Source organism: Macrosteles quadrilineatus, unplaced genomic scaffold (genome assembly GCF_028750875.1).
Source record: "Macrosteles quadrilineatus isolate MER2022 unplaced genomic scaffold, UCM_ALF_1.0 Scaffold_8__2_contigs__length_117827958, whole genome shotgun sequence".
NCBI classification, from domain to species: Eukaryota; Metazoa; Arthropoda; class Insecta; order Hemiptera; family Cicadellidae; genus Macrosteles; species Macrosteles quadrilineatus.
The window spans coordinates 95,627,657-95,651,107 of NW_026542601.1; the positions used below are offsets into that span (position 1 = coordinate 95,627,657).

The 23,451-nt window shown below is 40.6% G+C and overlaps 1 protein-coding gene across 1 annotated transcript in view; it reads left to right on the forward strand.

Annotated features, from left to right (window-relative positions):
- LOC129000737 (fibronectin type-III domain-containing protein 3a) overlaps positions 1-23,451 on the forward strand; it is a 115,157-nt gene that overhangs the window by 8,925 nt on the left and 82,781 nt on the right. Inside the window, exon 2 of the mRNA XM_054427710.1 lies at positions 332-658. Within this exon, the coding sequence (XP_054283685.1) occupies positions 340-658 (319 nt within the window). The 5' untranslated portion in view covers positions 332-339. The remainder of the gene's footprint in view (positions 1-331; positions 659-23,451) is intronic.

Below are 23,451 nucleotides of genomic sequence, written 5' to 3' on the forward strand. Positions count from 1 at the left end.
TCTGTTTTGACATTGAATTATTTCAACGTTTGAATTTATGTATTATTTTGGAATTGCGAGTTTTGAGTGAGGAATATTGAATAGAAGAACAATACAAGTGACTGGTGGTGCCTGCTGTTTATTACTGCTAAAGTCTTTATGCTGCTGGTTTAGTGATGGTATAGGACTAAAGGTTCAGGACGATAAGCCCAGAGCCCAGGTTCTGACCAGTGGCGCACGGTATGGGGCGACTACACAAGGGAGGGGTAGCCGTGCATGCCCCATAGCTCTCATAGGCTTGGCAAGGTACCCACCCGCTGCTGATAGCTTCTAAGATCACGTTATGTTGCAGGTCCAGTGATGGTGAAGGTTCAGGACGAGGAGCCCAGAGCTGGACAGGTGGCGGACCGTGGGGCGAGTACCCAAGGGGGCGGACGCCGCGGCTCTCATGGGCCCGGCAAGGTACCCGCCGCTGGGACTTCCAATGTAGCCACCCCTCACTTTCACTACCACTGGTCCTATCCTTCTACCACCGGCCCTAGCCCCACGCCCGCCACTTTCCACTTCGGGCCCGGGTTCGAACCTCAAACCTCCCCTCAGCAACACGTCGTCTACTTCCATGTCAACCCGGGTGTCACCGTCAGCTTCCAGACGGGCGACAACGTCCAAGTGATTAAAGGTAAGAGCGCTTGACGTGATACTTAGAAAGTGTGTAATTGGTTTCTTGTATGTTTTCTATTATTTGTATACAAAATGTTACAGCATGCGGACAATGCTGAAGTTGATACCTAAATATTTTAGGATGAATTGGTCGGATCGCAATTAACCCTTGTTTGTTAATTGGGTGGTCCATAAATAACAGATCATTTTAAAACAACCATCAATCAGCTGTTGTTGCGCGAAGAATTTGCATTGTTGTATTAAACAGCAAATGTCATTCCGTCATTCCGTGCATTTGGCATTGCATCTGAAATTGCAACTCAGCGGTTATTTTGAAATCATATCAACGTCCGTCGTCATGGTGCAGTTACCTATACGAATACTATCTATAGGTAAGTTTTAAATGAGCTAAGGGACATGTTCTCAAGAATAAACCTCCGGGGAGGTCAAAGTCTGCACGTACAGATGAGAACATCGCAAGAGTTTGGGATTTCCTTCTCCGAAGTCCAAAAAGATCGGCAAGAAAGCATTCTGTTGATTTAGGTGTTTCTAGTACCAGTTTACATTGTATTTTACATCACCATTTAAATTGACATTCACCTACAATCTGGTTGTTGCGCAGAAGCTCAATCAAGGTGACCCTAGATTACATCTGATGTTTCGTCAAATACCCTTTCAGCTGATTTAATTTAATTGAAGGCGAAAACCTTCTGGGGCGCCTTTATAATGCCACTTAAAATGTGCATTGTAAATAGCACAGTGTTGTACTGTCCAACGATCCATGATTTTTTTAAATGGCCTGACATTTGTTGTTAATACAACAATGACAATTCTACGCGTATCAACAGCTGATTGACATTTGTTTAAAAATGATCCGCTATTTATAGACCACCCCTTAGTTTCTTCGACCACAATTATCTACAATTAGAGAAGAACCTCAATTTGTTTATTCTTTATATTCTGGCCAGACTTTTGTCATTTCGAGACGGGTACCTGCGAAAGTTTATTTCTATCCCTCCGGTTCTCCTTTACAAACTGAAACGAACCATAGATTTCCGTTTAAAATTTAAAGATAATATTAACCTTGAGGACCGTCCAAAGTTTTGTTTCGCCAGTCAAAATAAAAATCATAACTTATCCCAAAGCCGTTGTAAAACTTGTCCAAATTAAAGAATTCTTCAGCAAGCACCAGGAAGCAGTGATGATGACGTAGCCTAGAGCCAGCTGGTAATCAGTTTATAGGGTGTGGGAGTAACTGACTCACCGCCAGCATGCTAATTGTGCTCCAGACCGCTCAACGCTCAGGGATTATGAAACGTGGCCTGATTATGAGTTCTCACAACGTCAAGGATGTAACATGAGGCAGTGAGGATCGGCTGCGGAGAAATCGCAAAACTCAACTACTAGACTGGTGTACATGGCCGTGAGACTACATTGTCTGCGATCTATGTTGCCAACTGTCAATGTTCCTAACTAAAGAATCGACTGATCGTTGTCACATTTTAGGAGAAATTTTCCCACTAATTGTTTCTGTAATTTAAATATTTGACGGCATATTGACTGAGGTCGTTTCATTGCACAGTGATTGTAGATAATGAGACAATATCAAGGCTGGGACAGTCCACATTGTACAGTGATTGTAGAGAAGGAGAAAATATCATGGCTGGGACAGTCCACATTGTACAGTGATTGTAGAGAAGGAAACAATATCATGGCTGGGACAGTCCACATTGTACAGTGATTGTATAGAAGGAAACAATATCATGGCTGGGACAGTCCACATTGTACAGTGATTGTAGAGAAGGAGACAATATCATGGCTGGGACAGTCCACATTGTACAGTGATTGTATAGAAGGAGACAATATCATGGCTGGGACAGTCCACATTGTACAGTGATTGTAGAGAAGGGGACAATATCATGGCTGGGACAGTCCACATTGTACAGTGATTGTAGAGAAGGGGACAATATCATGGCTGGGACAGTCCACATTGTACAGTGATTGTATAGAAGGAGACAATATCATGGCTGGGACAGTCCACATTGTACAGTGATTGTAGAGAAGGGGACAATATCATGGCTGGGACAGTCCACATTGTACAGTGATTGTAGAGAAGGAAACAATATCATGGCTGGGACAGTCCACATTGTACAGTGATTGTAGAGAAGGGGACAATATCATGGCTGGGACAGTCCACATTGTACAGTGATTGTATAGAAGGAGACAATATCATGGCTGGGACAGTCCACATTGTACAGTGATTGTAGAGAAGGGGACAATATCATGGCTGGGACAGTCCACATTGTACAGTGATTGTAGAGAAGGAAACAATATCATGGCTGGGACAGTCCACATTGTACAGTGATTGTAGAGAAGGCGACAATATCATGGCTGGGACAGTCCACATTGTACAGTGATTGTGAGAAGGAGACAATATCATGGCTGGGACAGTCAACATTGTACAGTGATTGTAGAGAAGGAGACGATATCATGGCTGGGACAGTCCACATTGTACAGTGATTGTGAGAAGGAGACAATATCATGGCTGGGACACCACATTGTACAGTGATTGTAGAGAAGGAGGCAATATCATGGCTGGGACAGTCCACATTGTACAGTGATAGTGAGAAGGAGACAATATCATGGCTGGGACACCACATTGTACAGTGATTGTAGAGAAGGAGGCAATATCATGGCTGGGACAGTCAACATTGTACAGTGATTGTAGAGAAGGAGACAATATCATGGCTGGGACAGTCCACATTGTACAGTGATTGTCGCAGGACACGGACGGTAACGCACAAGGTCGATGGCTCGCGATGCGATTGTCTGATGCTCGCCAATTACCTAATTACCAGCTTCCGCCTCTGCCATGGTCGCATTGTCTAAGATAAGATCAGTAGCCTACTCTCATTGCTACCGAAGTGTCAACACCACAAGCTGGCTAGGAATGAATCTGAAAACAATTTTCTTGTTGAGGAATCAAAAGATCCATTGTAGAAAAAAATCTGTTTCCTGCAATGAAATATTACTTTAGATTTTTGTAGTATCTGAATATTTAGAATGGAATGAAGCCATTCTTTCTGTAACATGAAATCCAGAATACATTTTCGACCCGCTTAAAAATAATGGAACATGCACAACTTTTAAAAATTTGCAAGTCCTTGGTGAGTTGCAATCGTGATTGAGACAAGAAAAGATCTCGGACTTGGCCTGAAAGAGCCAAACTATTTCTCGACGCAAACCTGCAATAGTTAATACTGCAAACTTTATAATATAAATACTAATACCCTTTCCTCTTCATCTGCAGTGATCTGAATTCCAAAATACTCCTCGGCTGGAGGTACTGCAGTCTGAGTGTGTCACGGATGACACTCTTGCGATGACGCGATCGTAGTCTTGTGATTGTAGTTTACGAGCCAGCTGGCGAATGGGTTGATTTACTTTTTGACATTTGAACACATCTCGGGGCCGCCTCCCCCCGTCATGTTCCCGATGCATCCCGCGGGTCAAGTTGATTAACCCGGCGCTTCCCGATCTATGTCCCTAGTTTGTTTGGTTGGATGTTTCTAATGATAAAATCATTTCGAATTTGGTTTTGGTAGCGTTCCTCGGTATCTATTTCGGATGTAAATACCAGATTCAATTACGGTATGTTACTTTTACAGAGCATTAAAAAGGCATAGTACTCAATTCTTTGCCATCTAAGGAAAATCAAACGCGAATCCGCAGAGAACCCTCTACAGTACGAACCCCTTTCAGTATCCGACCGTCCAAGTCCAATGTAATTTCCAAGCACAACGTTGGAAACTGGCGAAACTCTACAGACTATACGTCGTCAAACTGCATATTGGGTGCAAACCTCTGCGCCAATGAAGGTTATGAAATGGAGAAAGGTGAGAGGGATTCGAAGAAACATCAATAACGACAGCAGCCTCCGTGAAAGCCTTGCATAAGTCTTCGTCTTCCTTATCGCCCGTTTTGTCCCAAATTACAGAGTCCGCGTGTAACGAGCTATTTTCCCTAGGGGGGTATATTTTTGCTATTTGGCCGCGCACCGATTGTTGAGGTGAGCTAGTGGCGGCGGCGAAGCTAGCGAGCGCCCTTTGACCCGGCTTATCAGTGCCGATAAGCCTGGGATATCCTAGATGTTCAGGATAGCCTAGGACAGACATTCTAGTGGTGGATCCCGTACAGTGAAGAAGGCAGTGTTGGTGTCCAGTGGAGACGGCCGGCGTACGTGGGTGGTACAGAGAAGTGTACGGTGTCGTGTGAGATTGGTGCTCAAGGAGTGAGTGTCGGCATTCAAGTTGGGTAGTGAGACAGTGACCCACTTGTGGTGAGTGGACGACGTTTTATTATATTTTGGTTTAAGAGAGTTAGAGAGTTAGAGTTGTAACCGTGCTGGTCAAAGCCTGACGGTAGTTAGGATTTATTTACAGGTGTCAGGAATAAAAAGTATATTCCTGACGGTTCTGGGCAGGTGCCAGAGCGCAAATAATATAATTTAATTGACTATAGTAAATATTATTTTGCGTTGTACCTAGAGTTAGTTATATTACTAATAACTCTGAGGCCCGACAAACCTAGGCTGCACGATTTAGCGTGCGTAGTTGGAAGCACGAGGCCAGTAGGCTAGTAGCTAATATTATTAGCCGATTAACAGAAGCCCAGCTAAGTAACATAAAGTTGGTAGTAGCAGTAGCAGTAGTAGGGTTGTTATTGTTTATTCATTTGATTATTTTAATTTAACCTGAACAGCTTGTTTGGTAATCCAACACGTTATCTTGGTAGCTTGGATAGCGGAGTACCGGCTATCAGATAATATAATTATCTAGTGTTTGGATCGTATTTAGTATTTATTTATCTACTACTAAGTAGCTCAATATTTTAATAGTGCAATTGCCATTTAGTTTTGCTTGTTTGGCTTGGTATTTATTGAGACCAGCTACTAGTGGTGTAGTCACTCTACCTATAGTGTACTTGTATATTATTATGTGGTACGATTATTGAGTGAACTGTTTGATTGTTAGCTTGGGCATTAGAGTTGTGTATTGGATTATAGTGGCCTAGTAGACCCCGCCTGGTGATAACACGCGTTGTGGTTTTTATTGGCAAGTCGTCGTGTAACTCACCGTGTTTTAGGCACTCTGGGCTTAACTATTGGATAGTTAGGACGAAGCCCGAGTTGCGTAGTCAGCAACGACCCCCTAGGAGAGTGGAGAATCGGCGTAGGCCTGGTAGTGATTATTGCACGTTTGTTTTGGTGACTTGTTTTTGACTTGTTCACAGTGCCCGTGTATGAGCCAGTCCTATACCGGTTAGACCCGGCTATTGGCCTAGTGGTTTCCCTGACCTTATCGCAGACCCTGGAACTTTACCCAGCCATTGTAGGCTGAGCTATCCCCGGCAAACGGTTGCGACGACTGCACTTTTAATATTATTTTTCCAGTGCAGAAAGCATCGTCGCAAGATGGCGCCTGCGAACAGGGACTGAGGTTGGCAGTGGTGCTGAGTTGCTGACATATTAACGGCGCCCGAACAAAATAATTTTATTTGTGCAGATTTGCTGCGGACTTGTGCAGATTGGCTGCGGACCTGAGCTGTTGAGCAGAGTTTTAGGCAGACCTGCTGTGATTTTATAGTCGGTTGGGTAGGCCTAACCTGTTTTCTGTTACAGCGTGGTGTGTTGTGAACCCTAATTTATTTAGTGGTTGTATACATATATATTAGTTGGTAAATATTATTTTGCTAATTAATTGAGCTTTAGTGTTGAATATTATTTGAGTGAGAACCCTTATTGTGTATTTGTGGTTTGACTTTCACACCTATAATTGGTTTGATTTATTATAACGGTGTTAAATATATCTTAATTGGTTTCGCTCTTATTTTTGCGGATTTGTCGTGGTGTTTTGAATTTTAAATATGGTTGTGACTACGAGTACGACGTCTGTGCTGGGCGGTACGCCTATTACGTCTGCTATTGCTACGACGAGTTCTGGGGTTAGCTCCGAACTGTCGGTGATGACGACATCGTCATTGTGGCCGGCGTCTTCGCCCGTTTGGCCGACAATTTCTTCGGTAGTGGCTACGACGGTGACAACTTCGTTGACCTATTCCGCGCCAGCGACTTTGTCCTTGGGGTCGCAGCCCCGGGACGTTCGCGTGGGATGGATCTATGACCTCTCGAAAGGGGAGCTCATGAGGACGATGGACCAGTATGGTTTGGTGACCACTGGTACTTCTGCGGAATTACGGCAGCGATTCTCGTCGTTTTGGAAGCAGCGGAATGCCCGTCGGTACAGCGATGATAGGCTGTGTACAGCTGGGGCTGCTGCACCGACATATTTACCGCCCGCTACTACAACTGTGGAGCTTCCTGACCCCCTGAGAACCGTACCTCAGGTACTGGGTAATGCGGAATCGAATCAAGCAGAGATAGTGGGACTTAGCAGGGAGTTAGAGGTGGTTAAAGAGATCCTTGGGTTGTCTTTGGAGACTGATACCCGGACTCTTAGAGAACATCTGGCATCGGTGGTGCGACAGGCGAGAGGCTCGCCGAGTAATGGGGTCGGCTATGGGTTCGAAAGACCCGCCAACCCTACGTCCCCTGTGGTGGCTGCTCCAATGCCTACCTTTGGGTTACCTAGTAGACCCGAGGGATGGCAGCGGCCCAATGATATTTCTGAGAGACCAGCCCGGCCTTCTAGCTTGGAGCTGCCACGAGGCTCGGATATGCTCTCAAATGAGGCCAGCAGGGTGGAGCCAAAGGATTGCTCCAAAATATGCAACACGGTACGGAAGTGGGGGTTAAGGTTTGATGGCCGACGAGACCCTGTGTCGTTCCTGGAGCGCCTTGAAGAGCTGATGGTCTCGTACTCTATAACATCAGAGGACCTGCTCAGAGCGCTGCCGGAGCTGTTGCAAGGCTCAGCGCTTCTATGGTACAGGAATTGCAAGGAGCTCCTGTATTCATTTGAAGCTTTTCGGCATCAATTTGAGATCCAGTTCCTTCCACCTGGTTATCAGAGGAATTTGGATGAGGAGATCCGGAAAAGGACACAGGGTGAAGGCGAGCACTTCCGGGACTACGTGGTTGCTATAAGTACCTTGCTTAGGCGTAGCGGTACGTTGTCCGAGCATGGTAGATTGGACTTGATCTACAACAACATGCGACCAGAGTACAAACTCATGGTGCGACGGCGGGACTTCCGCAATCTGGCCGAGATGGTTGAGTTAGCCGAAGACTACGAGGCCTATCTGCGAGAGAAGGCGGCCTTTAGACCTCCTCCTTCTCCGAACGTAGCGCTGGTTTTGGAAACCGCCTACACACCCAAAAAGAAGGTGGAGAAGCGCGCCGAAACTGCCGCCGTCGAGAAGCGGAGTTTCGAGAGACCATCTCCGGAAGCTGAGTCGCTTGGGCGGGTGGCTTCGAAGTCGGATCGGGTCCGCGGTCAACGGCCCGTGACAGCAGCTAGAGCGCCTGAGGGTCCAAAGGGGACGGTGAAATGTTTTAGGTGCCGGGAGACTGGTCACTTTGCCCGAGAATGTGGTAAACCAAGGACCGTCTCCTGTTATGGATGTGGCAATCCCGGCATGACGGTGAATCAGTGTGGATGTCGTGCGGGAGACGGCAGGCCAGCTCAGACATCAGGAGGTCAACTGAGCGAGGCCACCGAAAACGAACGACCTCAGATGAGTGGTCCGAGTGGCTCGGAAAACTAAACAGCCTGGTTGGTGGAGTAGACGAGGACCGGCTAACTTTGGACTCTAGGCCCTTCGTTGAAGTTGTGCTGATGGGCAGCGTTTTTGTGGCGTTACTGGACACTGGGTCCGTCGTCAACTTGGTTGGGCGAGGAGTCGCCGAACATCTTCAACGCCTGGGGATAGAGCCTTGTAAGAAAACCACTCCTCTGAGGATGGCAGATGGGACACGGTCAATGGCCGAGTATTCGTTTCGGCTAGCAGGAGAAGCTGCGGGAAGACGGTGGATAGGGGATGCCTTGTACATCCCCACTCTCACCATAGACATGATTCTGGGTATGGATGTTATCCGAGACCTCGGATTGGGGACATGTGGGACAGAGGTAGTAAGAATGGGCGTGGGTGATGACTGTTCTGGCCAAGGGGGCCGCATAGACAGTGTCAAAATTGGTGACGCAGACCCCGAAGGCCCTTGCAATGGAAATCCCCGTCTTGTTCCTGATGCCAAATCATTCAGCACCAGGCTGACCAGCCAACAGGCTGGTAGTGGCGAGTGGAAGAGTTTTTCTTTGTTTTAAGTTTGAAACCTGTGGTGTAGGATTCACCATTGGGTAGGTGTTGGAGTATTTTGTTTTGGCCGGAGTTTGAATATTTTTTTCTTTTTGGCCGTTTTCTTTTTTTTCATCCCGATGTAAGTGGGGGGTGTAACGAGCTATTTTCCCTAGGGGGGTATATTTTTGCTATTTGGCCGCGCACCGATTGTTGAGGTGAGCTAGTGGCGGCGGCGAAGCTAGCGAGCGCCCTTTGACCCGGCTTATCAGTGCCGATAAGCCTGGGATATCCTAGATGTTCAGGATAGCCTAGGACAGACATTCTAGTGGTGGATCCCGTACAGTGAAGAAGGCAGTGTTGGTGTCCAGTGGAGACGGCCGGCGTACGTGGGTGGTACAGAGAAGTGTACGGTGTCGTGTGAGATTGGTGCTCAAGGAGTGAGTGTCGGCATTCAAGTTGGGTAGTGAGACAGTGACCCACTTGTGGTGAGTGGACGACGTTTTATTATATTTTGGTTTAAGAGAGTTAGAGAGTTAGAGTTGTAACCGTGCTGGTCAAAGCCTGACGGTAGTTAGGATTTATTTACAGGTGTCAGGAATAAAAAGTATATTCCTGACGGTTCTGGGCAGGTGCCAGAGCGCAAATAATATAATTTAATTGACTATAGTAAATATTATTTTGCGTTGTACCTAGAGTTAGTTATATTACTAATAACTCTGAGGCCCGACAAACCTAGGCTGCACGATTTAGCGTGCGTAGTTGGAAGCACGAGGCCAGTAGGCTAGTAGCTAATATTATTAGCCGATTAACAGAAGCCCAGCTAAGTAACATAAAGTTGGTAGTAGCAGTAGCAGTAGTAGGGTTGTTATTGTTTATTCATTTGATTATTTTAATTTAACCTGAACAGCTTGTTTGGTAATCCAACACGTTATCTTGGTAGCTTGGATAGCGGAGTACCGGCTATCAGATAATATAATTATCTAGTGTTTGGATCGTATTTAGTATTTATTTATCTACTACTAAGTAGCTCAATATTTTAATAGTGCAATTGCCATTTAGTTTTGCTTGTTTGGCTTGGTATTTATTGAGACCAGCTACTAGTGGTGTAGTCACTCTACCTATAGTGTACTTGTATATTATTATGTGGTACGATTATTGAGTGAACTGTTTGATTGTTAGCTTGGGCATTAGAGTTGTGTATTGGATTATAGTGGCCTAGTAGACCCCGCCTGGTGATAACACGCGTTGTGGTTTTTATTGGCAAGTCGTCGTGTAACTCACCGTGTTTTAGGCACTCTGGGCTTAACTATTGGATAGTTAGGACGAAGCCCGAGTTGCGTAGTCAGCAACGACCCCCTAGGAGAGTGGAGAATCGGCGTAGGCCTGGTAGTGATTATTGCACGTTTGTTTTGGTGACTTGTTTTTGACTTGTTCACAGTGCCCGTGTATGAGCCAGTCCTATACCGGTTAGACCCGGCTATTGGCCTAGTGGTTTCCCTGACCTTATCGCAGACCCTGGAACTTTACCCAGCCATTGTAGGCTGAGCTATCCCCGGCAAACGGTTGCGACGACTGCACTGTTAATATTTATTTTTTCCAGTGCAAAACATCTCGTCGCACGCGGACAAAACACATGTTTTACACTACTCTATGCTCGACGGTTACCATCACCATTATTAGAATGGTGTAATTAGTTTTTCTGCAGAGAAAGCGGGTCCGATCCGTCCCAATGTGCTTTGACGCTACATGCTTTCACACGTTTGCAAACCAATGGACGTCTCTTGCATGGAAATGCAGGCCAGAAAATGATGATGTATGTAAGGGGATATATGATGATTTGGGGGTTAAGGTGATTTAGTAGTTTGTCGATGGCTATCTCCAAACATTGACTACCCAAGTTTCCTCGGAACAGTTTTAACTTTGCCTTGCCTTTGTTTCACTTGTGTGATCCGTGGGAAACCTGATGGAACATAACAATGTTTTGACTTGTGATATTATTGCACAGTTTACTAAAGAATGTAGAAAAATGTTAACGCGTGTAATCGTATAAATAGAAGGGTAATCGGATGACAGCTTTGACTATCAATACAATAGTCGCAATGGTTATAGTCAGTGTTCGTCTTACAGCCGGGAGGTAGCACAATAGTTGGTATGGTTAGATACTGGACCCAACTGCTGGTCTTATAGTCACTAAGATATAGTACCCCCGCCACAGCAAACCTGCAGACTAAGAGAATTTCAACTTGTCTGATTACATTTTTGTTAAGATTTTTCCATAAATAAGACAATATTTATTCCCAATTTAAATAACATTGAAATGTACCTTATCCATTTTGCCCCAATCGTTCAACCACATTCCGGTTTAATACACCGCCATTCGTCCCTGTATCAATGTAGTTCACTCAAAAGATTCAAGTTTTACAATTCTTTGTTAACCAGTGAATCCGGTATTTGCGAAAATACCACCCGTAAACCTCACTTTGCCCAAACATTGCAATATGCTCTTTGCTGCGCACTACTTGTTGATCGGGTTATAGACGGGTGTAGCAATACCATGGAAATATAGATTGCTGTATCTAACGTTGGTCGTTGGTCGGAGGGTCATGTGACGACCTTGCAACGATCCGTTCCCGGTCGCAATACTACTGTCTCCACCAGGACCCTTACCTTCGCATCAAACCGTCATTGAAATATACAAAGACAAAAGAAAACAGTTAAGTGTTACCAAATTGTGCAAGATTTTTACAAACTAACACCACATGATCAGTGAATTATAAAAACACTGGGAACGTAAAAGGTAAGATATGGAGGCTGGCGTTTACCCCCCCTCCCCCCCCCGGTGGGAATTTTCGACATATACATTTTTTGGTTTGTATTGACATGTACTTTAAGGTTTTAGGTGTTTGCCACTTGTGAATTACAGCATGTTCCGGAAAACACGAAAATATCATGAATATATATATTTAAAAAAATGGTTTTTCTTTAGCAAGTTCGTTTGGCTCTACAACCCGACCGATTTTCATGATTGAGGTCTCAAATTGAAGGTATTAACGCACAGATTTCACATCAAGCATCGGCATATAGTTGCCTACAGTCCCACTCGGCTTATACGTAAACAACATTTTTTCCCATGTATTTCTTATGGGAGTTAAATTTGGTTTTTCTTTTCCGAGTTCGTTTGGCGCTTCTACACACCCGATTTTAATTATTGAGGTCTCAAATTGAAGGTATGCACGTACAGATTTCACATCAAGCATCAGTATATATTTATCGACAGTCCCACTCGGCTTATACGTAAATTAAATTTACCCCCCTTGTATTTCTAAAGGGAGTTAAATTTGTTTGTTTTTCTTTTCCCGAGTTTCTTTGGCTCTTCTACACGTCCGATCTTCATGATTGAGGTCTTAAATTGGTAGTATGCACACATATATTTCACATCAAGCATCATCGTATATTCATCTACTTTATTACTCGACCAAAAAACATAGGTTTGATATATTTTTTAATTCGTATTTCAATTTAAATTGTACAGTATTTTGCCATTTGTAATTATATAACCTTATATATTTTGGTCTAAGAACCTTCAGTTAAATACCGGCTTGCATTTAAGATATTAGTTATTCAAATCGGACGGTTTTCAAGCAAACGCAAGGTGAACATCCAACATAAAAAAAATTATAAGGTTTTTCTATGATTGAATATCAATAGCTCCAGTATTGTTTACGTTTTTTTATATGTTTTAGACTCAAAATAATAAGTCAATTATAGGCTTAAATTTGAGCTATTGATCGTTTGAATCAGTTAAGTTTAAGATACTGTATTACACAATAAAAAATCATAAAATTGATTATTTCTCGGATTTGATATTTATTTTAACGCTGTAGTACAGCATGGGTCCTTTAGTATAAATTTTTTAGTTTGATTTGATTTGATTAGTTGATTCCTGTGCGTAGGACGGGCCCACAGCAAGTTAGAATTTTAAAATGCAAGTATGATGAAGTCATCAGATTGTTCTCAGTGACATGCAAGCAAATGAAATGAAACGAAGTGAGCAAAGTATTTTGCAAGTACTGTACTTGATGCTTTTGAACAATGCATTATTCTGCTTGAAGTTGAAAACCGTGATCAGAATTCCTGGATGGTCTGTTTATCAGCTGGAAGACCTGTACCCGAATCGGTGGAAGACAATTTACTTAATGTAGATAATCTAGGGAAAGCTGCATGCAAACAGATTAGTTGAGATAAGAGCAATAAGAAATATTTTTCTGGAGTTTTACTGCTGTCCCAGGAACGTGAGAAGCTTGAGAAGCTGATGACATACCCATTAGATCCAGGACCATGGGCATTAGCCACTACAGATGGATGCCCAACAAAAACAGAAAAGGCCAAACTGCTCCATGCTTTGGAGAACAAGGGTATAGACGAACCTCTCAAGATTGAAGAATGTATGTATGTAATTGACGGTATGGCTTACTTTTAGATTCTTACTAATATTCCAGAAACCTCTGGTGAACTAGCACAGATTGCCTTCAGCCGTTTTCCGAAACTCAGCAGGATATACTTTATTGCGGATACGTATTTAGATGTAACTATTAAAAACATTGAAAGAGAGAAGAGGATTTGGAGAAACGTTCTTAATGAGATGTCCAAAATCAAGATCCCACGGGATTGGAAAAAATCCTAGCTAATGGTAAAAATAAGGAACAATGGGTTAACATGCAAAATAATGAATGGTCTCAGCACAAATATTCATAAATTCAAACAAGCTTCAATGCACGAGATAAAAAAAAAATAAAATTATTGCCGCATATCCGATTTTGATACGAGGAAAACGAAGTTTTAGACGTTAATTTTACTGGAACCTTACATTCCAGTAAAATTTACGTCTAAAATGTCTCAAATAAAATTTATTTAATTTAATCAAAATCTCTTAAAATCGCTTTCCTAGAGGTACTCTTTAAATCTAATGTTATTTAAATAGATTTAATTGAAAATCAATTCAGGCCAATTTGAAATCCGCATTGCCTGCAGGTTTGCTGCAGCAGGGGTATTTTTTTAACTTTTTTATTTTCATTTGAAGTATTTGAATATATACTGAAGAAGTCCATAAAGAATATTGCACCAGTAATTAACGCAGGCTACCCTTTTGTAATTTAAATAAAACAGTTTTTTTATTTAATAGTTTTTCTTTATTTTTTGGAATACGCTGTAATTTAAAAGAAGCAAACAACTGAATTCTTAATCTGGTAGGTAATACCAACAAAAAAAAGTATAAGTCATAAATTCCCACGGGGGGGGGAGGGTTTCATATTGGTGGCTCATGGTCTATTATATCTTCACGGATGATAAAAGTAATCCCCTGGAACTTGGGTGGATTCAGTACTATTTGACTAATGCTAAAATAATATTGTACTTTAGATTGAATCTGCTTAGGTTTAAGATTTTCCTTTCGTGTTCAAACTCACTCTTTTCATAAAGTAACACCTTCTTCTTCATTCTCGAGTAGATATAATGTACAGTTCAAAAACTTCAACCCTCGCTTCTTAAAATCCACGATGATCAGGGTTTTCTTTGTGGTTTCTAGTGTTTGATTTCTTGGATTTCATTCATCTGTAATTTTATAGCATTTGTAACACGTGTAAACCCTGTTGGAATACCGAGGAAGACTTTCTATCTACTAGACCCAAATGTAGTCGATTTTTCTTATCGAGTAGAACTTAGTTCAATTAGCATCTCAAGGAATAATTTTCTGTCAACATTTTGTCATTTTACTACAATTTTAATGTATAGTTTTCTCTAACGGAACTTTGACTAGTGATGGAACCAGACATTCGATTCCCATATTGAATTTTTTTTTGTTTTAGAACAAAAATGCTCTTATTGAGTAATGAGTCACCGAAAGAGTTAATTTATTAAAGTTAAAGATTCCTAGCGAACAAGCAAACTTTTACACAAAATCAAATTGAAAACCTATCGTAAACTAAAAAGATTAAACAATAAAATCGAATTTTGACACCAGCTCACTCTATGAGTGGCACATTAAACTGTGTTCTATTTGAATACGAAATTGGCTACAACTGGTCCATAGTTGGAATGTCCACTCCAATAGCCAAAAGTGTATGGTGTAACAATATAATCAGTTAGTGGTTGTAACTATGACTGTTCTCAGTTTGGACTCGTGAGAAAGTTAACATTAGTAGATCCATAGTCGTAGTCCAACTGAGTCTTGACTGACATCTCTAGTCACAATAAGGATGTGGCTCTGGCCGATAATCGCTCACTTGCCTCTAATCTGCATCCTTCAACTGCTTCTCCCAGAGCAGACCTCTTCACCCGGAACACCCTGCGCAGAATCGTAGGATAGGTCGAAGTGTTGAGAGATTTCATTCTGAAGATCCTTGGCTTTACTTCAAACTATGTAATCTGAATGATAGTTTGCCTATTTTGAGATGGGGACGCAATACTGGGGTTGCATTTTAAACCAAATTCGAGTAGATGAGTTTGGGATGAGTGAAACCCCTCGTGTAGCTTTGCTACAGACAAGTAAAGGCTGTTTTAATTATATACATAGATTTCAAAATTGGTGACAGTAGTTTCAGAGTCTATACTATAAAAGAATCCCCCAATTTACTATTTGGTTATTACTAATCTAGTTTTGGTAAAAACATTCGGAATTTCATTTCTGAGGTAGAGATTTATGATTTTGTACTCACCAACTCCTTTGTGAACCCCGTAAACCACCATCCAGCCCAAGATTATTGCTATTTTATAACTTGACATAGCAAAACGCAGTATTGGTCACAAATGAGTTAATTTTTCCGAGAATTTCGCAAATAGATACTAACGACTGCAAAATGCATATGTTGTAACAATTATTTGTGTGCTTCCAGGGATTTCCAGCCTCAAGCACAGCGTCGGCGCTGATTATGTTTTATTGTTGCCATTTCGCGTGTGCGAATGCGCGTGTATGCGCGTGCGGGCGCCCGCATACGGGCCTCGCTCACAGGTGTTTACATGGGGTTTTAACACTCGTAAACCGAGCTGCTAGCTGATACTTGCATAGGTATATTGGTAACAATGTTAAGATAACGGGAAAGTTATCTGTACACCACACTTGGTAGAGGTTCGCGGAAAAGGAGGGGAAAACTGTTTTATTTTCATTTTCTTCAGTCCAATCGTCGAAATTACATTTAAGTACTTTACTCAAAATCCGTGTCTTTGCCTGCGTTTATGCGATCCACGATATCAACGTTCCTGCAGAGCGACTGGTTTCAACTATCCCAAATAGTCACTTCAAGAACATTGGATGTTTGGATGTTGTGACACGGGTGGCACTATATAGGGAGGGTGAGCTACTGAAGCAGCGGTGTAAAAAATAATAGCTGTTCTTGGATCCAACATCCAAGCATAAGTACAGGGTGTTCCACGAAGGGGCTTAGGCATTTTATTGTATATTACTTGGCTGCTTATGCAACGAAAAACTAACACCCCACTAACACACGATTTTTAGTAGGGTTTAAAAATATTTTGTGGAAATTTCAGGTTCCACATTTTTATGATGGTTTAGCCTCTGGATCAAGATAATGCAAAATACAGGGTGTCCAACAAAATGGCGGCCATTTAAAGTTTTGTTTCTTAAATAACTCAAAAACCGTTGATTTTATAAAAATTTTAAATGGCCGCCATTTTGTTTTATGAATTTGAAAAATCGTTATAATTTTTTTGTAGCTTTGTCTAGTTGTCATAAATGTTTGTGCAAAGTTTCCATTTCGTATGTTTAACCATTCTTTAGAAAAACATTAATAACTAAAAAAAAAAAAAATGGCGGCGTGTGAGTAACTAAGTACTTTCAGACAATTTAAATATGATATTTAGGTATGTTTCTTACCCAGGAGCAATTCCCTAAAATATTGGTAGAGAGTTCCGGGACACCCTGTATAAAAGGTTTAATTTACCTGTTGCGTTAATTGATCCTTGTGTTATAAAAAACACTTATTCTTTTAAGATTTCCTAAAGGGCCCCCAAACCTACGTATTTCATGGACCTCATACATTTTCCAGTGAGCCTATACAATTTTTTGGTGGCGCCTTTCATAAACGTTTAAGTAGACATTGAAAACCCTCCCATAAAGTAAAAAAATACTGAAATTACTTGACTAAAAAGCGAACAATGATTAAATCTTGCATTTCGAAAAAAAATTTAAAACTTGTAAAAAATTTCAAGAAATTGTATACAAATCCGCGTATACATAAAAACGTATCTTTTTATCGTCCAATAGGGTTTGTGTACACAGTGTGTCCGGGCCGCCATCTTGGAAATCGTTAGTGTTGACTAAACTTGATCAATCTGTCTAGTCTGGCTGTTGTCAACACCACGTCAGCCTGATGGGTGATATACTTACCATAACATCAATAGGCCCGGGCTCACAGTTGCGATAGCCTGGACGCTAGACGATTGGCTCAGTAAAAACCATGTATGCTGGAATACGCCGAATGGAATTTCAAAATGAATAGTAGGCAACAAAATGTATGCTGGACTGTACGCCAAAGGTCTTTTCTCTATTTTGTCTATCTCATCAGATTATTTGTTAGGTTACGTTAAAATAAGCTACATCTTGTTGATTTTCACTTCCTAACATTGTTATACAACAAAATCTTTTCTTGAGTTTTCATTGCATTGTGATTGGTGTGAAATAAATAACTATGGTTAAGCCTATAGTTAGGACGGATAGTTGGTTATCATAGTTTGATTTCTTTAAGCTACCAAAAAATTAACAACTCTGTGCCATAAACAAAATAAATGTAAGGCATGGCATCCTTATAAACTGCTAATACTCATTATTATGTTGTAAATAACGAGTCTAACCTCAAGCCGTAGTTTTGTAAGGAATCTTTCTAGAAAATTTGCTCTTCTCCTTTGACGTCCACACAATGTTGCAACGCAAATATTCATTTTCCACCAATTAAAAGATGCAAACTTAAAACAGTGTGCGCACTATTCATTCTGTAAAATAATCTGGTAAAATGTTGATACTCCCCAACCCTTGGGGCTACAGAAAGGCAACTTCCAGGAAAGAGGAAATGATAAGAGAACGCCCCCGTGGCTTATCAGTGTTCTGCACGAGCTACGTGGGGCGTGGGCCCATATAACTATCACTGGTCTTCTTAATTTGTTCAGACGTAGAAGACAACTGGTTTACATTTCAGATAACGATATAACGCGTGTCTTTGTTCAACGCAACACGCAAACAGAGAGTGCGTCGAGATGATATGCAGCTCTACTATACGGTTTGAGTTTGGTTGGTTAGTCTTATTACAATTACAGTAAATAAGAAAACTAAAGAGTTAACACTGTAACGTTTTATAAAGTTTTCTAGATTTTGTCTTCTTGACTTGAAGCTAATTGAGTCCTTGATCATCACGCGTATAATGTTGAGATTGGACATAAATGGTCCAAATTCAAAGAACCAACCTGATCTTTGTACCACCTCATTCATCTTTTACTTTTCGCACTGCTTAACAGTGTGTTGTTATCGTGTGGATCTAATCTAATTGAAAGGAAGAGTTTAGTTTAAACCTATGCTAATATTAAAACCTTTTTCTTGATCGTACCGACTGGAAGATTAGGTGATTACATAGGCCTATAGTTATACAACCCCTCAGCTGCCCAGCACAACGAGTTCCTCGTGGTTTACATTAATTAAAAAAGTCCTCGCTAAAGAAACATTAGCTAAAGGCATCTAACTCCAAAATCTAACTCTACCTCAAACCTATCTTTCAATTTTTTTCTGGGTAAATGAGGTGAATACTCAGAATGATAGGCATAATCCCTTGACATACAGGACTTTTGTTTAAACAATTAATTGTCCCATGATAAATACGAGGTAAAAGCATAATATATGTCGTAATATATATCGTAGAATTTTGGGTTTTTGTTTGTTTGGCTAATACTGTAACAACTTAAATTTTAGGTTATCTTTTCCAGGGTATTTACGGTTATAATAATTAATATAAAGATCAGATCGTGTAAGGAAATTTGTGTATGTACGCTATTTCGCATTTTACCGTCGTGACACAACAAAATTCAAACATTGATTTTATTTTATTTGTTATTTAAATTTATATCTCTCTTTTCAGGCTACTTTTGTCAGTATATTTCCAATGTTAAGTTAGGTTAGGTCGGGTTAAACGCACTATATTTTCAATTTAATTCCGTTGCACAATTTGATTGTCTATATATTTGATGGAAAATTCTTAGGAAACCCTGGAATATTCACCACAGCAGCGACATCTACGTGACAGACTCCGGTGGCAGTGTCCTGTGTGACCTTGACGCTGGAGGAACTGAACTCTAACGACCTTGGGAAGCCCAGAGTGTAATAAACCATCACAACAGCGAACAGTCCGCCGCCGCCGCGCCGTCCACAACAGGATAACGTGATAAATCTGGTAACTAAACATCCACAGAATATCCTTGTATGACCAACCGCTGTCGTTATATTATCTCAGCTAGCTTATCTTTGACACAGGATCACCACTAGAGTGTAAAATGGAGGATTAGCTGATTTCTTGAGTCAGGACCATGAAAACCCCGATTTTAACGGATAGTCAGGGCGCAGTTTTTACAAATCATACTGCCCTTTTTCAAGATGTTGATTGTTAGGCTATCACTAACCACTAGCATCCATTCCTAACCTATGTGTGCGAATAAATATCTTAAAATTATGAGTTTTTACAATGTTACTTTAACAATATATAGCAACTACTCAGTTACAGGTTATTTTACGTACCAATGTGCATTCGTATTATTTTTATACGTACGTTCAACTAAAGATATTTCCTTGAAACCGTTTTCAACTGAACGTACTACTAAAACTTTAAAATTTAACTTAATTATGTGACTTACAAAAGATGTGTACTCTACATGACTTGCCATTTGGAAATCTATACCATTATACAAATTCTGTGTATGTTTGTCTTTCCCTCTGTCAAAAGCCAAAACACATGATAATTCACCAAAGCTTCTATATCGAGAATACTTGGAGGTACAATGTGATTAAATATTTTTATTTAGAGCTTTGCTTCAGGCCTTCAAATGTCGACATTTATTTCGTGACAACAAAATGAAAAACTGCAGTATTACGCTTTGTATACTTTTCTGAAATAATGCTACATTTTGCGTCACATATAAGTGTTCATGGTAAATTATTTAGGAAAATAAAAAGTAAAACCGTATAGCGTCTGTTTGTATACTTTGCAACTAGTGCTGTTAAGTTATCGTGTAACAGTAAAATCTTAAGTACAACAATAAGTTATATTGTTGCCGTAGTTATGCCTCTGTAACGAAACAATTAGTACGTGCCTAAGATAGTCTCGCAAGTAGGTTTTATTTATTGACGCTCGTTTTACCCTTTTTAAGGTGAAAGTACAAAAGTGTATAACTCAGATGAAAAATCAAATAGTACCTCAATATAATAGTCCAGGCAAATTAGATCAAATATAGGGAGTGCTCCCCAAAAAATCGTCTAAAGCTGGAAAGTGTTTTAATACCTTTTGGGGGTCCCAAATAAGAGTCCTGTGAGTTTGCGACGGATTCTGACGTCTGCTTAAGTTTTGGGAGTCGAAAAATTATGAAAATTTTGCACTTTTTTCAGTTTTTCGCTTATAACTCCTAAATAACGAATCCTACGGAAAATATTAATCAAAGGTCTCTTTTAGTACATTAAATTCTGCGTCGATTGGTGTTAAATACGTCAAAATCGGCCGAGCCGTATAGCCGCTGTAGCTTTTTAAAGTTAGGCCATTTTCATCAACATGGCCAAAAAGTTGATTATTTGACCAATTATTGGCTTGCTATACAAAAATGCACCTTTAGTTAGTTTGGAAAAGACAACATTCTGCGTAATATGTTTTTTTACTAATCAATAATGGCAATTGGTTGCTACCTACTTTGTATGGTCGCCATTTCATTGAAAAAAATATTAATATTAAATATTATTTTAGTAAAATTTTCAAACTTTAACTTTAATATTTTTTCAATGAATTTACGACCATACAAAGTAGGTAGCAATCAATTACCATTATTGATTGGTAAAAAAATATATTACGCAGAATTTTGTGTTTTCCGAACTAACTAAAGGTGCATTTTTTTCAACTACAGGTGCATTTTTGTATAGCAAGCGTCGATTAGGAGTTGTAAGCCGAAAACTGGTCAAATAATCAACTTTTTGGCCATGTTGATGAAAATGACCTAACTTTAAAAAGCTACAGCGGCTAAATGGCTCGGCCGATTTTGACGTATTTAACACCAATCGACGCAGAATTTAATGTACTAAAAGAGACCTTTGAACAACATTTTCCGTAGGATTCGTTATTTAGGAGTTATAAGAGAAAAACTGAAAAAAGTGCAAAATGTTCATAGTTTTTCGACTCCCAAAACTTAAGCAGACGTCAGAATCCGTCGCAAACTCACAGGACTCTTATTTGGGACAACGATCACATAAGACCAATAGATGGAGCACGCCTATCTAACTAGCAGGTGAAGCCAGGTCCGCCATCTTATTGTAGGATAGAAGCGCTAGATGTCGATGAAAACGGCACCAAAACTCAATGTTCCGCTTCAAAATAACTCGACATTTAGCCTACTTAGACTTAAGTTATATGGTTGAAACTTCGTATGAATGAAGTCAATAAGTCTATGACACTATTGCTTTTAATAAAAAGCTTAAAAGTTAGTATTTTCTATTTTAAATCTTCAAATAAAGTCGGTACTTTTAAATGAGTTTTAAAATATGACATGAAAAAGTTCGTCGGCTACTACTTTTTTTTATTTTATGGTCAGGTAAGTTAAAAAACGGTGGATTTTATAGCTAAAGAGTTGAACCTTTTGGATCATATTTTTTTAAATTTTTAGCTGGCGTAGTTTGGTTGTAATTTAAATTGTAATATAGGGGCTACCCGCCGCGCCGCGTGGCGTCATGCGGGCAGATTCTGCCTACAACGTCACTTGTAATACAGTTTAGTTACTCAAATTTGGAGCTATACAGAAAAGTTACTAAACTAATTAGAAAAACACGGATTACATATAACTTTTCTTCGTTTTATTCTTTGTATTCATCTAAAAATTAATATTTTTAGCTCTTTCATAAAAATTAATATGACAGTCAGAATATAAAGGAGAGTTGTATAAAGAGTTTCAGAAATTATCTTGTTACTTTGAAAATTCGTAGATTGTAAACCAAACATCAGAACTTTATCAAACTTTAATACGATGTAGATACATATATTATAAACAGATTTTTAGCTTTTCAGAATTTTCCTTTCGCCCAAAAAGTTTTTGTTGTTAATTATGTAAACTAACTTTTTCTAAGAAACGGTAAAGGCTAGAAAAAAAATCAAAAGCGTATTTTGAAGGTCATTGTGTTAATAACACAAATATTTGTAATACAAAGGCGTATTGTCATGGATACCATTGCTATCAACTAACATTTAATTAGCTGCGCGTGCTACTAGGGCTCATCACAGCCGGCAGCCGCCATCTTGTTGTAGATTAGTGAAAAATACTGGCTTCACGTCGCGGCCAACATGTTCCATCTATTGGTCTTATGTGATCGTTGATTTGGGACCCCCAAAAGGTATTAAAACACTTTCCAGCTTTAGACGATTTTTTGGGGAGCATATGTCTAATTTGCCTGGGCTATAACACAATATTGTCGGTTAAGTATGCCAGTAGCACAAATAAATATACGTGATTGCTTTTCTTCACGTGACATCGCCATCTACAGGTATTATTGCAACAACGAAGTATACATTTTCACGTTCATTTTTCCATAAACTTGAAACGCAATTTGGTTCCAAGAGTACAGTATTGCCTTTTCTTAGTGCCATAATCTTCTTTAGTTGAGCTATTAGCGCAAAGATGAAATTGGCGGTTCTCAAAGAGTATGGCTGGCAAAACGTGATGGTAATTCACCATGATGGATATTGGCGCCATTTTGCAAATCGCCCCAGTATCCAGTCCTGGACCAGGCGGATGTGATGGGATTGTGGGTCGCACACTTACTCCTGATCCCCTTTCTACGCCGGTGCAATTATTGTTGTTGTCTGAACCGAGTCGACTTTCTCCCTCCGAAGGTGAAACCTTTCACATTCCGTTCCCCGACCCGCGAGCCGCGGCCACGACGTTGCCGCAGACACCGCAACCTGGGTCCAAGACAGCGATGACTACAATGTAAGCTTCTCTACAACTTAAACACCGTTACCTTGGGTCCAAGACAACCATGACTACAATGTAAGCATCTCTACAGCTACCACCAGGTGAAATGAGCACCAGGCTTTGGTGAAATGAGCACCAGGCTTTGTCGAAATAAGTACCCGGCTTTGGTGAAATGGGCACCAGGCTTTGGTGAAATGAGCACCAGGCTTTGGTGAAATGAGCACCAGGCTTTGTCGAAATAAGCACAAGGCTTTGATGAAATAGGCACGAGGCTTTGACGAAATGAGCACCAGGCTTTGACGAAATGAGCTCCCGGCTTTGTCAAAATGGGCACCAGGCTTT